General features: G+C 42.1%; 1 protein-coding gene across 3 annotated transcripts in view; it reads right to left on the bottom strand.

Moving 5' to 3' along the window:
• Positions 1-4,323: 4,323 nt before the first annotated feature.
• LOC103470766 (uncharacterized) overlaps positions 4,324-15,303 on the bottom strand; it is a 13,060-nt gene continuing 2,080 nt past the window's right edge. The window contains exons 4-6 of one of the 3 annotated variants that reach the window (XM_008419424.2): positions 14,532-14,561; positions 13,990-14,077; positions 4,324-11,353 (exon numbers count right to left, since the gene is read on the bottom strand). In XM_008419424.2, the coding sequence (XP_008417646.1) occupies positions 4,946-10,951 (6,006 nt within the window). In that variant the 5' untranslated portion in view covers positions 10,952-11,353; positions 13,990-14,077; positions 14,532-14,561 and the 3' untranslated portion in view covers positions 4,324-4,945. The remainder of the gene's footprint in view (positions 11,354-13,989; positions 14,078-14,531; positions 14,562-15,303) is intronic. The other 2 variants (XM_017306581.1, XM_008419425.2) reach the window with 2 other exon arrangements.

Here is a 15,303-nt window from a genome sequence, read left to right as displayed (position 1 = left end):
GCTTCAGCCAGCACTAACCAATAGGGACACGTCTTACATCGTTTGTCTTCAGGCCCCGCCCAGGATGTTCATGAGATTCGCAATCAAAACTTAAGCTAGTAAGTAAAAGTTGGAGAAGCGCAACCTAAAAGAAAATTGCAACCATAAATTTCTGACGTTCAAATAAAAGTTTGTTTTCAAATAACTGTTTCACTTCATCACACAAAAATTAGTGATTTCAATAAAAGAAAAGTAAAAAAAAAATGTTGTTTACCAAAAAAATCTTTGAAGTTCCAAACGTTTTGATCTCAAGTTTATTTTTTAAATTTGAGATTAGGTATTTTTGAGTGAATAATTGAAACAAATTTAACTCCATATGTAACCCTTGGAGCATCAACAGGCTTTTCTGTCCATTGTTGGGGACTGTCGCATTCAGCGGCAGCTAGGTGGCGCCCCGGGAATCAGAAGGTGTTTGTTGAGGTAGTCAATGAGTGGCAGGCATTGGATGTAGCCGAAGATCGCCATGAACAGTCAGAGGAACTACAGAGTGATAATGAAAATGATCAACGAGCGGAGCGCGTCCGACCGGAAGCCGTGGCGGTGGCTCGGTTTCATGACGTCATCGCGTCATTCATGAGAGACGCGACAACAGCTTTACTATTGGAGGTCATCTGTCACGGTCAGGTTTTATTTATCTTTGGATGTATGTAGCTAAAAGTTAGCAAGTCCGAGTTCATTGTTACAGAGGGATTATACGTGCATATATTAATAACTAACAATATTATTTGGTTTGGAAAATCATTTGTAATTTAATAGGTCAGAAATTTGAGTAGCTAATAGTCTGAGCTAGCATGTAGCTGCCCTCTGCTAAGGGAGGTGGGAACATTAATGACTAATTAGCCTAAAATCCAGTTCATATCGGGAGGCAAATACAGAATCATACAAATGATTTACAGCACAAGCTACAAAGTGGCACTTTTATGTAATATTAAGTTATTTTAGATCCAAATACTATTTTATTTGCTACTGCTTATGTTAATTTGAGAATGCATGGTTCAGAGTTAAATATTTTCTGTGTGTCTTTCAGCTAACTGGTCAGACCTAAAGGGCAGCTAAACGGCACGTCCAGCAGCTGCCGCTGCGCTACAGAGGTGGCAGGAAGTGACCACAGGAAGTTGGTGGTGGGAAACCTGAAGCCAGGCTTTCAGGCGAGTGCAGAGTAAAAACAGCGTGTCAGATGAAGCTTCGATGCGTCTGCCGTCTGGCTGGAAACCACGCGATGGACAACAAACGGCCCGTCGCGTTACAATGGACACGTCACTGCTTCATTTTGCGTCGATTCGTCACATCAGAGATAGTAGCATCTGAGAAGAGCAGTGGCTGAAAAGGAGCCAAGAACAAGGCGAAAATCCTCTCCCATGTGAGAATACTTTGAAATGACTGCTCACAACAAGGTTGTTAAATAATAATTAAGCCCCTCTCTCCAGAAATGTTGCTGTTTCATCGTCAGCCTCAGCAGAAACAGACTGAAAGTTATTGGGAGGTTAACATCCTGTCTGCAGGTAACTATAAAGGATCAGAACCAGAAGTTCCCAAAAAAATAAAGTTAGAAAAATCTTAGTTTGTCAGGAAGTTACACACCAAACATTAGTTCTGCTCCAACAATCACTAAAGCAAATATCTTTACTGTCAAATCTAAGATATAAGAAAACACAACCTGAGCTGACAGGCAGCAGGATTACTTCAGGCACAAATCACAACAAAGATAAACCGGGTTCAATAAACCCTTCATGGATTTGATTAAAACCTTATTGTGACATATTGCCTAAACTGGTATGTTCTAATATATTTTAAAGTATGATTTATTTGAGCAGCAACGTGTCGCAGTTTTAGTTCAACAGCAGATGTCACTAGTGAGCCATGAATGAATTACTGAGTAAGGAGCCTTTGGGCAAAGGGCTGGGAAGCTTCGTTTGTCCATCACCACTGGATGGATGCCACCAGGTGCATCGGAGTCTGGTTCTGCAGAGATCTCAGCCAAGTCTGGAGAGGCAGAGAGGAGCGGTTCGATCAACAAACAGCTGACAGATGATGAAGATGAGGGAGCAGAGGATGTTCTTTGGCTTTTGGTTTGGTTTTATTTTAGCCATGAGCAGAAGGTAGGACCTCGGTAGAGGCGCTGGTGAAGGAGTGTGTAAACCAGTCGGTGTTTCCTGACTGAGAGCGGGAGGCAGAGAGCGGTAAGGAAGCTTTGGAAGACGCCCATGGAGCGAGGGAGATCCAGAGAGAGGTGAGTTTTGAGACAGGTAAGGAGCGAAGATACAAAAAATCCTGGGAGTGCAGAGGTAAGGATAGGAAGACATCTGGAATGGTCTCACAGGAAAGAGTACGAAGCTGATTAATTATACCAAAGACGTTAAACATCAGGGGTCGTCTGACAGCGTCTTTAAACAGAGCCACTGGTTACCTGCCCCTGTGCAGATGGAGCGCCTCTCCAGCAGAGATCCTCCAGGAGGAAAGATCACACACTCGCACAGAAAAAACACGCAGTCACACAGATTCTTCCAATCTGTGGAAACATTGAGGACTACATCCAGTTCTTTGGAAATACTGTAATGACATGGTGGTATGTATTTTCTTATTTCTTTGAAAAAATACAATATATACTTTCATTTCATAGTGTAAAAATGTCAGCTAATTTATGATGACTATTCAGAACTTGTTTAGCGAGTCGTAAAATTGTCGTTTTTGGTTCGGTGGCCTCAGCGAGACGGCTGCATGCAAACCTGCAGGTCGGTTAAAATCTGCCTCATGGCTAAAATCATAGCTTCATCTTCATAGATGAGTTTTGTTGGACGATTTGATTAAATCCTGTGAGCTGTTTTCATGTATCCATGTGTGGTCAGAAGCATTTATGTAAAAGTAAAAATATTTCACCAATTTCAAAATGGTAACACATAATGTTTATGCAAGTAAGCTGTTAAATACATTGGTTACTTTCAACTAAATTTTTTTGTCTGACATTTAGATACCTAAATACTTCAATTATGAATTAAATATTAACTCTTATTTAACATCTGCCTCCCTTGTTATTTCAGACAGAATCAATCATCAAGCAGCTTCCTGTCAGTTCCTGCGAATGGAGCTGAGGAGCAGCGGCTCGTCAGAGGTGCTAAACCACTGCATTATAATAAAGATCTACTAACTGAATATAGCAATATATCCAATCTATACTTAGAGCCTCCCAGGCTGCTGCACTTCATTAATTTACTTTTTATTGCCAACCAAAACAAGCAGTTTAAATGTAAACATTTTAATCCTGAGATTGAGACTGGGGCTTTCACATCAATATTCTTACAAAGTCCCTACTTTTCCACTTGCCATCACACAGGGTAGGTAGTGTAAGGATTTGAGTTTTTCTGTGTATTTATTTAGGTTTCTGTGCCAGTTGAGTTTCCCGTTGTCCTTTCTACCCTTGATTGATCCCAGCTGTGTCTAGTTCCCCTGATTACCCCGTGTATTTAAGCCCACCTGTGTTTCTTGTTCTCTGTCAGGTCCTTCTCTAGACTGTCTAGTGTTTGTGTCAAGTTTGTTAGATTACATCATCATTTTCTTCATTCCAACCTGGGTCCACAGCGTCTTCCTCTCCACCGCAATTCATGACAGGTAGGACAAGTCAGGTAACCCAAACTGAGAAAATAACCAGAAAAATGATGCACTTTGAAAGTTTTGTTTCAGAGGACAATCCCAGAAACTTGACCACAACCAGTCCAATGTTCATCACTAGGACCGCTAGTCCGGACTGCTTATCTAGTCCTAGTTTATCATCAGTGATGAACTAGGACTGCACTTTGAAAGACAACTTTTAAGTGTAGTTTGAAAAAAATCTTGCTTTGCACTTCCAGTCAAATTCTTTCCAATTCGGACTCCCGACTCCCTTGTGGCAGCGAATACAAGTGTCTTCCCACGATTCATCCTCCAGAGTGACATTGAATTTCATCTCCCATTGTTGTTAAACATGTTGAGTATTACTATCCATCATTAGATTTTATAGCTTAAGGAGACTTTCTTTTTTCCCTGAATGTTGTGCTGCACTTTAACTGTTGGAACAACACAATGTGCTGCACATGTATCCTGCGGCCTGTCATGTACCTTCAGGTATCACATAATCACTGTGGGCTGCTGCAAGGGTGAAAAGTGTCTTTGTACTCAGTTTCTCTGAGTGTTTCAGTGGGAAATGCAAATGATGACAAATTAAAAATACAAAACTACTTTAACTGTCTCTAGACTGTTTTTTAGACATTTTTTTCTGATCATTAAATATTGGGACAATATTCTTTTAACCAATAATTTTATTGAACTATTGCATTCCTGCATACAATTACTGCTGGTTATAATACAATTAACTTAAATGTGTTGATTTGGAAGTACATTAGTATTTTAGATATGAAATAATCATGTTTGTCAGAAGTTGAAATATGACAGTTAAATTCTGAACAAAGAAATAATCCCACATGCAAGTTTGGAAAAGTTGGTCCTGAACTTTGTTTCAACAACTGTCCTAATAGAAATGTGTTGCAAGTAGCAAATACTCAAATTCAGAAATACATTATTGATTCCAGAGGGAAATTAAATGTTATTGTAACTGATTAAAGTCTTTAAAGATTACATATTGGTTTTCAGAAGGATTTCTAAGGCATCTTCTTAGTAGACATTTACTGTTGAAGCAACAAATCAAAATGAACTCAAATCTTATCAGTGACACTGAAGACAAAGGTGGAGAAAACAAATCCAAACAAATCCTGCCATTCAAATATCGATTATTAATGCATAATATCAAAAGTACAAATGAATGAACATAATGTTTCAAATAAAATGTAACCTACTTTTCTACGGCTAACTGCATAATGTTTCAAAAAGATCCCTAAATGGATTTTGCTTCAGCCTAATGCATGTTTCTTTTGGCCTAAGTTGTGTGGTAGAAAGCTAGAATACGGTCCACTGAGATCTCCAATTCTCTGAAAACCAGCTTCAAATGGCCACATTCACTGTCATCGTCTCTCCAGCCTTTCAGTCCAACTTTCACAGCAGTTTGATTAGGTCCAAAGAAAGTGAAAACGATTCTGTCTGGCAGAAACTGGTGATCAAATGATGGCAATGAATGTGAGCTGAAGTACAGAACATCGGTGGCATTGTCTTTAGCGCAGTTGTCGATGGTGACGGAGCCGTGGTCGAAGGCCAGCATGTAGATGTCATTCCCATCTCCTCCAACCAGGTAATCTCCACCGGTGGACACTAAGATGTCATTACCGCTTGAACCTTTGAGGAGGGAACTCTCATAACCAGACACCAAGATGTCGGAGTAGATGGTTCCGATCACGGCTTCCACGTCCTTCAACACGTCTCCTTCAGCATCAGCATAGTGACCTTGGCCGCTCAGCAGGTTAACGTAAACCCCTGAGCCCTTTTCATGGTCACCGCGGTACAGAACAGTGTCTCTGCCAGAACCCCCGTCCACCAGATCAGGTCCTGGTCCAGGAATGAAGACGTCCCAGCCGGAGCCGCCCAGCATCGTGTCATTTCCATCTTCACCATAAAGAGTGTCGTCTCCCATTCCACCAACCAGGATGTCTGCTCCATGTCCTCCAATCAGAGCGTCATCTCCTTCTCCTCCATCCAAGGCGTCATCCTTCCACCCACCAATCAGAACGTTGTCTTGATTGTTGCCTATCATGTAGTTGGACTGTGAAGGACAACCTTGTGCAGTCTGGACCTTTGACAGATTTCTCTGGATGCTGAGGTCCAAACGGCAGTCCACTTCAGATTGTTTCAGAGTCACTTTGAAAGCTTCAACCTGAAGCTGAGGCGCATCTCCAGAGGAGTTCATTGATTTCAGTTTGAAACGAACTCCGTCTGAGCTCAGAAAGTCAAGGTGCTGATGCTGGTCACCAAGACCGTAGTCGATCAGACTAAACTTTAACTCTTCACCTTCTGTCTTGATTGTTACTCGCAGATCTTCTGTTGATGAATCCAACACAACTTGACCTCCATCAATAAAGTCCATGTCCACCAGAACTGTATCAGTTTTCTGATCCTCTGCAAAGTTGTCAATCAACAAGTTATCTCCATATCCATGTTTGATTATGTAGGTGTCTTGTCCTTCACCTCCAGACATCACTGCCCCTCCGGTGTATGGATCAAGCAAATTGTCGTTTTTGTTCCCAACCATGATGTCAAAGCCTGAGGAACCGAACATTTCCTTCACTGAACCAGTTTCTTTCATCATAATCTTCTTCCCTTTTAGGCCACAAAAGAGTCTTAGTGATTGTTTTAAAAAGAATAGGTGACAGATTGGATCAGTTTGATGTAATGAGCTTCTGTAGTCAATGATGAATGGTTGTATTAAAGCTTCATTGCAGCTGCTGGTGTTGGTCTTCAGTCCAGCTGTTACTCCATCACTGGTCCTGATCTCCAGGTGCTGATAGTCCTTTGAAAGGAACCAATTCTGTAATTCAACAGTTCTTGTTCTGTTGACCAAGATGATGATGTTCCCTAGTTCACAGATAGCTGTTAAACTCTCATATCGTTCTTTCAGGAAGAGCTTGTCTAAGACCTGATCTGGTGATTGGTTGTTGATCATTTTTTCTCCTCCACCAGGTGAGATAATGTACCAATCTTCTCCTCTTCCCTGCATAAAATCATCTCCATCTCCAGGAATAAAAACATTGTGTTCATCGTTTCCTTTGATGACATCGTTAAACTTTGATCCACGAACCTCAGTCAGGCTGTTTAAAGCTGCATCAGCCAGAAGATCCACCACCAGAGGAGATGAGGAGCTGCTGTAGTCAATTCTTTGAAGTTTAATGCATTTCAGGAACTTGTTGCTCAGCAGACAGTCAGTTATGTTGTCTGAGATTGTGAAGGTGAGCAGATCCTTTGTGACGATGACCAGGTGTCGGTCTTCCTGTGACCTGAACCAGTTCACCAGGGTCACGTAGATGGGTGTGTTGTCATGGACGGCTTTCAGTTTAACATGATCTCCTTCCACCCAGAGATTAAAACTTTGAAGATTTGCATCTATAATGGCCAGGTCTGTTTTTCTGTCTCTGGAGAAATTTTCAATCAACACTGATTGGCTGCTACCTTTGATGTTGTAAATGTCTTCACCTTCACCACCACTCAGTCTATCTGTGCCGCCTCCTCCATCTATCAGGTTGTTCTGATCATTTCCAAGAATAATGTCATCAAACTGAGTTCCTACGATGTCTATAACTGCACGTAGCAGTGGATCTGCAGCATTTATAGTTTCACCGAGTTTCTGAAACATCTTGTTGATTCCTGTGGCCATCAGCTGAACCGAAGTGACCACAGTGGAGGAGATCTCAAACAAAACTCCGTCTCCTGACATCATGATCATGTGGCGGTACAGTTCCCCTAAGAACCAGTTCATTATGGTCACACTGTGAGTGCTTTGATACATCAGCACGACATCGCATCCAGACTTGTACACAGAAATGTCTCTGTAGTCAACGCTGAAATGAAGAGTGTCCATTGCTTTGGAGGGGTCGAAGTTGTTGATGATGGTTTTTCCTCCATTTTCTGGAATCAGGTATGTGTCTTTCCCACCAGAACCTTCAACATAAGTTTTCTGAGGACCAAGGAAAAATTTATCATCACCTGGTTCACCGTAAAGTCTGTAATAATAACTCAGCATCACTTCAATCATATGTGTGTCACCTGCATTCTGGACAGCAAAGAAACGATTAGAAGCCCTGTTTCCCCTGTATGTCCCATATCGTGAATATGAAGCATCTTTGTAACCAGAGACCACAGTCACAGAGCCGGCTGGTATGAAAATGAAAAGTTTTTTCTGTAGTGTTGTGTGCTCTAATTCATGTGATTCTCCAGTCCCAAGAATTATATCTGTACTTCCCTGTGCATTAATGTTCCAGCATCCCCTCCCAAAACTCTCATCACTGGAAACAAAATAGTCCATGCAGAGCTTCGACTGACCACTGTCAGCAAGGCAGAAGTCGATGCCTCCTCCGTTCCAGGAGGATGCTCCCCCGCTAAAATCAATGGCAGTCACTCCATCTGTTTCCTTTGTAACAACGTAATATTTACGGTAATCTGAAATCTGAGCAACAAGCCTACGTCCCTCCTCAATTTCATCATAACGCCAATCATAAAATAAACTGGCCACATGAATTATAAAATGAAAAACACCTTTTCCAAATCCAACAAATACAGCCCCTATTTTACTCAGGAGTGCAGCGTCCTTTGGGAGGCTGTCAAGTTCATTTTTTATGCCCATGTAAATATCATCAACTACCATTCGGACGACTGAAAGAGCCACATTGACCGGAGCAATAAAAGGTGCAAGTTCAGGCTGAGCAAGTTCAACAACATCTAAAGCAACCATTTCGATATCAATATAACCGTCAATGTATCCTAATGCATCATTCCTCTTAAAATCTTCTTCAATATTGTAAACCCCAAATCCAATTCCTATTATCGGAATGGCTGTCATCATTCCTTTCATTACAGGACTTCTCATTATCGTTACTGCAGCTTTGGCAGCTCGACCCTCTGAGGACAGAGCTGTTCTTGCTATAGCAGATGAAGCTATAGCTGCCGTCCCATGAGCTGTTTGCAGAGCCCCAGCGACGCCATCTTTGACATGACCTTGTTCAAAAGCACGAATAGATCCTTTCATCCCCAGCAGGAGACCCAGGACCCCAACAGCAGATCCTACACGCTCCGCAAACTTACTGCCCTGATGGCTGGACGTTAAACTGTGCTCTTCCATTTCCTGAACCGATCTATCCATGTTTTCCTGAAGTTCTTTATGGAACTCTTGAGTTTTTGCTGACAACTCAGCTCTAAACTCGACAGGCTCGACATCTGCAAGCTGGGACTCAAGCTGACATATAAACTGTCCATTTTCAATTCTGTTACTTCCCTTTCTAACATGCATTCCTGCCAGATTTTCTCCAAACTGTTTTGTAAGCTGAGTATGGATCTCCTCAGCCAGTAATGTTGTTCCTCTGGAGAAATATGCTTCATGTATAAAGGAGTTCTCTAACTCTGAGGCTGAAATTACGTCTCTTTGTGTTACGTAACCATCATCATGACCACTCAGTGGTCCAGATGCTCGAGGTTCTCCCCCATCTGTAGGTGGTATTAAAGAGCTCTGAGGTTGCAGGGTGTCTTTGAATTTTTGGTAATTATTTTTTAACTGTGAATCCTCTTTAATAATCTTGTACTCCACAGCCAAAGTAGACAACTGATTCAGTAAATTGTTACCAACTGTTTGTGTCCACTTGGTGAATAAACTGAGTTCTAAACGTATGACTTCGAGAAGCTTGATTGATTTACGCTCACGCATATTTTGGATATTTTGGTTGAGTCTGGTTGGTACTGCTGCTGTTCCACTAAATCCTCGACTCCACGAGTCAGTCCAACTATCTCCTCTTGCCATTGGATGGTATTCAAATAGAAACTTTAACCTGTATTCATCATTGGGTCTACTGTGAATCAAATCGAGAGCCATAAGGGTTAAAGGAAATGTCCGCAAGTTCCTAGCAGATTCGGCTACGACTGAGGCAGCGAAGTACCAGGCATAGAAGAGCTCCCTGTCAGGGGAGAGATTCTGTGAGATTCGATCACCTTTAAAAATATCTCTCACATAATTAGCATACTCTTGCTTATTTTGAATATTCCCCCGTATGTTCGAGTACTTTTCTTTGTTTTCTCCATTCTGTTCTGTAATCCACTCCTTTGTTTTTGTTTGTTCTTCCCTGTCGTTTGTGCTCACAAGCTTTTTTCCAACTGGAATCATGTACAGAGTTCTTGGATCAACTTTAAATATCCAGTCGCTGATCTTCAAGTATGTTGAACTAGTTTCTCCAGTCTTTGCATAGTGACGGATCAAACTGACAGCATCCTTTCCAGATTTAATCTCATAACAGTTGCGAAGAATTTCTTTTATTTTTTGTTGTTCATTGATCTGCACCATGTTATTTCCAGCTTTTGTCATTATTACATACTGTTCTTCTGCATGTTCATAGTTGTTAATGTTGACTTTTGCTGGCTTGTCATGCTCTGGGTGAAACAAACCCCAAGACATAGCTTCAAGCTCATCACAGGCAGATTTTACTTTATCAGGGTTATTCTGATCAACTTTGGTATAAACGTCTTGGTCAATAAACCTCCTTGGTTCTTCTGGCCAGTTGTATCGGTTGTTTTGGTCTGGTCCCAGAAAGTTTCTTTCATTGGTGAAAATTGCTTCCCCTTTACTGCCAGCTTCACTTCTAATGATTACATCTCCATTTTTGTCAATAGTTGCCACCACTTTTTTGCTGTCATCGTTTTGCCTCCATTGTTCTCCATCTACAGTAAATTCTTGAGTGATTTTCTCTCCTGTATGTTTAACCTGGACCAAAGAGTTCCTCAGGTGTAGCTCCGTCTCAATCCCGGCCTGATGAAGCTCTTTGGCCAGAGTTTCTACAAAAGACTCATCAGATCCAACATCACAGGCCACAACACTGGTTGTTTTTATTTGGTCACTCACCCTGTGAGTGTTTTGGATGATTTTGGCCACTTCTGGGGATTTGAATCCTGCCAGTTTCATCTCTCCAGATTGGTCTCTGGCTCCATGACCAACCAGAACCAGCCTGCTGTTTTCTGACAAAGGCACAGGTTCACCATGAATCAGTCTTGGTTTTAGGTTGTTGTCAAGGACATAAAGTGAACTAACTGTTGCATGCTTCTCATAAAGAGACTCAGCAGCTGTTCTCACCACCGTGTTGTCTTGTAGCAAGACGATCTGCTGGTGGTCATACTGGGTGCTGTGATCAACTGGTCTTTCTGGGATTTTGTATGTGGAAACAGAGTCAGATTGCTCCATTATCTTGTATATCTGGTGATTGTCTTGAACAGTTTCTAAAGCTGCTTTGGAGCCACGGACCATTAAAACTCGAACAAAGCTGTGTTGGAACTCTGTGGTTGTGTTTCCATCCAGAGAGAAAACTGCTGCTGCTTCCAGTCCAGGCTTCAGGACCAGATTTGCCAGTGATGAGCCACACAGACCAGAAACAGTTTGTCCATCTTCTGAAACATGTCCAAATATTCTGACAACAGTATTTCTGTCAACTTTTGGGACACAGGATTCATTGCTCAGGCTTTCCACATGAACTATTACTGAATAGTGAGGATCCTTGGCTTATTCCTGTCTCGCTCTTTCGCTTGTTGAAGGTTCTTGGTCAGTTATGATCAGAAGCTTCTGTCCGTAACTGTGTGAAATCTCTGAAGCTCTCAGCAGCCAATCATCTGTCTTCTGCTTTTCAACATGTTCTACCAGGGCTCCAAGATCCTGCAAAATACAGTAAATTCATTTTAAGCAAGAGCATTGAAACATTTTTTAGACATTTTCTTCCTGTGGGTAAATTTCTATTTAAGTGTTTAAGCCAGTGGAATATTAACTGAGGTTTTCTGGTACCAACATATGGATGTGACTCGGTCTTGTTCATGTCTGTTGACTTCACTACACTGCAAGAAAATCTAGTGTCACCAGTTTCTCTTACTTTCCCTCTGCAATGTAATGCCTGTTTGTTTTATTTTCTTTCTAACCTTGAAAGCACTTTGAATTACCTTATTGTTGAAAATGTGCTTTACAAATAAAATTACCTTGTCCTGCCTAGTGTTGGGGATTATAACAATTGACTAACATCTTAATAATGTCACTTTTTTTGGGTGTGCTGTGGGTAATGCACAACCCACGTATAGAGGCCTTAGTCCTCAACATGGCCGTCGCAGGTACGAGTCCTGGCCTGCTGACATTTGCCACATGTCTTCCCTCTTTCTCTCTCACTGCCTACTTTCAAATAAAGGCCACTAGAGCCAATTAAACCTTAAAAAAGTCACTTTGAATGATCTATTCTGTAATTACTTTATAAATGTCCATCCATCCTTCCTTCCTAGTCCACTTAATCCAGGGTTGGGTCCTGCAGCTCCCTCTCTCCAACTACTTTGGTCACATCAGCCGAGAAGGATAGTCCCTCCAGGGGTGCGGGGGGGATCTAGGTGGCATCCCAACCAGGTGCCTGGGCCGCTGTAACTCCTTGAAGGTCTGCTCCCCTTGCGGGGAGGATCTTGTCCCCCTGTACTCTCTTCCCTTTTCTGGCTCAAGATCATGGTTTCTGCTTTGGAGGTACTGATTTTAATCCCTGCCACTTCAGACTTAGCTTAAAACTACTTCAGTGAAAGCTGGAGATCACGGTCTGATGAAGTCAACAGAAGCACATCATCTGCAGAAAGCAAAGACCTGATGCTGATACCACCAAAATGGATCCCTCAACACCTTGGTTGCATCTGAAAATTCTGTCCATAAAAGATGCAAATTGAATCAGTGATGGGGAAACCTTGGCCTAGTCAAACTCTCACTAAAAGCATTTCCGACTTACTGCTGGCAATTCAGACCAAGCTTTGACACCAGTCATGCAGGAATCTACAGCCCATATCTAGGGTCCATGTGTCTGGATTACTTTATCAACTCCAGTGGACTCCACAGCAGTTTACACCACATTAGGTCATACAACCATTCATGCATACCCTCTGATGCTAGTAAGCTACATTGTAGCCACTGCTACCTGGGTGCAGTCTGACAGAAGCAAGGCTGCCTTACAATCAGGGCTGGCACAGGTGAAGGGTCTTGCCCAAGGACACAATGACTGAAACATTCAGCTCAAGGGCTTGAACTAGCCATCCACTGGTTACAGGACGAACTCCTACCTCTTGAACCCTGGTTTACAGAACACATGTAAACTGGTGGGGCAAACTGCCATCACCCTCCAGAACCCTGCAGAGGGTGTAGAGCTGGGTCAGTGTGCCATGGCAAGGATGAAAACCACAGTGTTCCTCCTGAGTCTGAGGCTTAACTATGCAGTTGGCTTCAGAACTCTTGAATAGACCTTAGAGGTTCAGTATATTGATCCCCTTTTAGTCAGAACACAAGTCCTCCTTTTTAGATAGGGTTATTACCATTCTGGTTCCCTTGTATTGGCTCACCAATACAAGGGAACTGCCCCGATGCCCATGCATTGTTGTAGAGGTGTCTCAACCAATTCAACCCCACAACATCCAGCGCCTTAAGGTACTCTGGGTGAATCTTATCCATCCCTGGGCCTTGCTAACGAGGAGCTATTGTTAATCACCTTGATGATCTTAGCACCAGAGACTGGAGAGCCTGACCCTACGTCCCCTGACGCTGCTGCTTCTCTACACACCATGTTGTTGGGATTGTGGAGATCTTCAAAGTATTCTGCCCCCCGACCCACAATGTCCCAAGTTGAGGTCAGCTGTGCTGCTTCCTCACAATAAACGGAGTTGGTGGTGCACCACTTGCCCTCCTGAGATGCTGCATGCCACAGCAGAGTTGGGTGACCACCAACAGACTCGAGGGTTGCAGCTGAAACGGGCCGACCACCATGCAGCCAAAGCTCTGATCAGTTACCACAACAATGGAGGCATGGAACATGGCCCACTCTGACTTTCCCAGACTGTGTTCAAAGTTTTGCCCAAGTTGGGAGTTGAAACTCCGTCTGACAGGAGGCACCACTAGACGTTCCTACCACACTCTCAGAATATGTTTGTTTATGTTTGTGTCATGGTCCTATTGGTTCCAGCTGTCGCTTGTTTCTTGATTTTGTCCCCCGTATTTAAGTTTGCCTGTGGTTTTTGTTGGGGACTGGATTCTGTTGTCTCGGTTGTCGGTTGCGTTTCTGGGTTCCTTTGGGTTTTTGAACTCATTAAAACATTTTTTCTCTTCACCCTGGTTTTTACTGCTCTTATCCTCATTGTCAGAGCACATCTGAAAGAATGTGGATTTATTATCATAAGGAAATAATTTGCAGTTTATGAAAATATTCTTTGTCTAAATAATGTTTTCCAGTCTTTTTCATTTATCTTATCCCACTTCTTATTTTTAGATTTCTTCCAAATTTGACCAACCTGTTTCTTTGCCATGACACAAGCCGCCATGTTTTCACATTCCTGAAGTCCATCCCACAAACTCAAGATGTTTTGATCAATGTCCAACCTGTTGAAGTTAAAATTCACATTTTGGTTAACAAGATTGGAAAATAAAAGTTCAGTAAACACTGTCTGTCAAATCAGATTATTCATGTCTCCAAAGATCTGATCATTCACCCCAGAAGAACAAGATGAGAATATTTGTCTTAGTGTGAATAAGAAAAAGTCTGTAGTAAGGAGCTAATTAACCTGCAGATATGCTGGAGGGGATTACAGGTTTGGCTAAAGGGGCAATATTATTATGTGTTTTCCAGGAACATAGTTCCATTTTATAGCAAAACCTAGTAATTAACTTCAGCTGTTATAAAAATGCTGCATAGAATAAATCTTTTGCCTGAATGCATTCTTTATGTTTCTGATTTCTGGTGCTTGTTTTTACTCTATAAAAACAAATGATGTTATTGAACCACATTGTTTGGACAAAAACTCTAAAAGTGTAAAAAAAAAAGTAAAGTTTTTACCTTGAAACTGATCTTCGGACTCTTGTTGAGCTGTTGGGATGAAAGACGTTTGTCATTAGTAACTGAAATAAATCAAACCACACTAAAAATAATAAAACTCAGAGTACAGATAGAAAGGCATTTAGTTACAGTCTGAGCAGAATATCTTTTATGTTCAACACTTATGACTAGAGGAACAAATCAGATCAGCTTTGCAGTCGGCCGAACCAAAACTCAACTTTATGACTGTTATGAAATGTATAAAGAAAGACGGTAGCCATCACTCCAGACTGAAACATGCAGGGGACATGCAGAAATCATAAACAAAAACATTAACAATGCTCGAGCTTTATTTGCAACAGTTGATAATCACAAACCGAACCACCTGACCTGCAATCAAACTCAGCCTGCAACGGATGATAAGTCAGTGAAGCTCCAGTTCCTGCTGCCTGCCTGTCATTCATGATCTGATCCAAATAGTAACTCATCGCTTTCTTCAGGTGTTTTCCCTTTGACAACAGCAGCTATCAAACCACTGATAAAAAAGAACAATCTGGACAAATCACTACTGCAGAACTACAGGCTGACCTCTGACCTCAGAGCCACATGAAGCCGGTTCCTCAGTGGACCTTCTAGCAGCTGCAGAACATTTCAGGCCCAGAGGACGAAAGTCTGAGACCAGAAACTTTGATTCCTGCAGCTGGAGACCTGAGTAGAACCAGGAGGGTGGAGACACCAGCTGGTTCTACACCACCTAGATCTACACTACCTGGTTCTACACCAGCTGGTTCTA

This window comes from Poecilia reticulata, linkage group LG9 (genome assembly GCF_000633615.1).
Source record: "Poecilia reticulata strain Guanapo linkage group LG9, Guppy_female_1.0+MT, whole genome shotgun sequence".
Taxonomy (NCBI): Eukaryota; Metazoa; Chordata; class Actinopteri; order Cyprinodontiformes; family Poeciliidae; genus Poecilia; species Poecilia reticulata.
The sequence above is the reverse complement of the archived record's forward strand: the minus strand, read 5'-3'. Positions and strand labels throughout refer to the sequence as shown.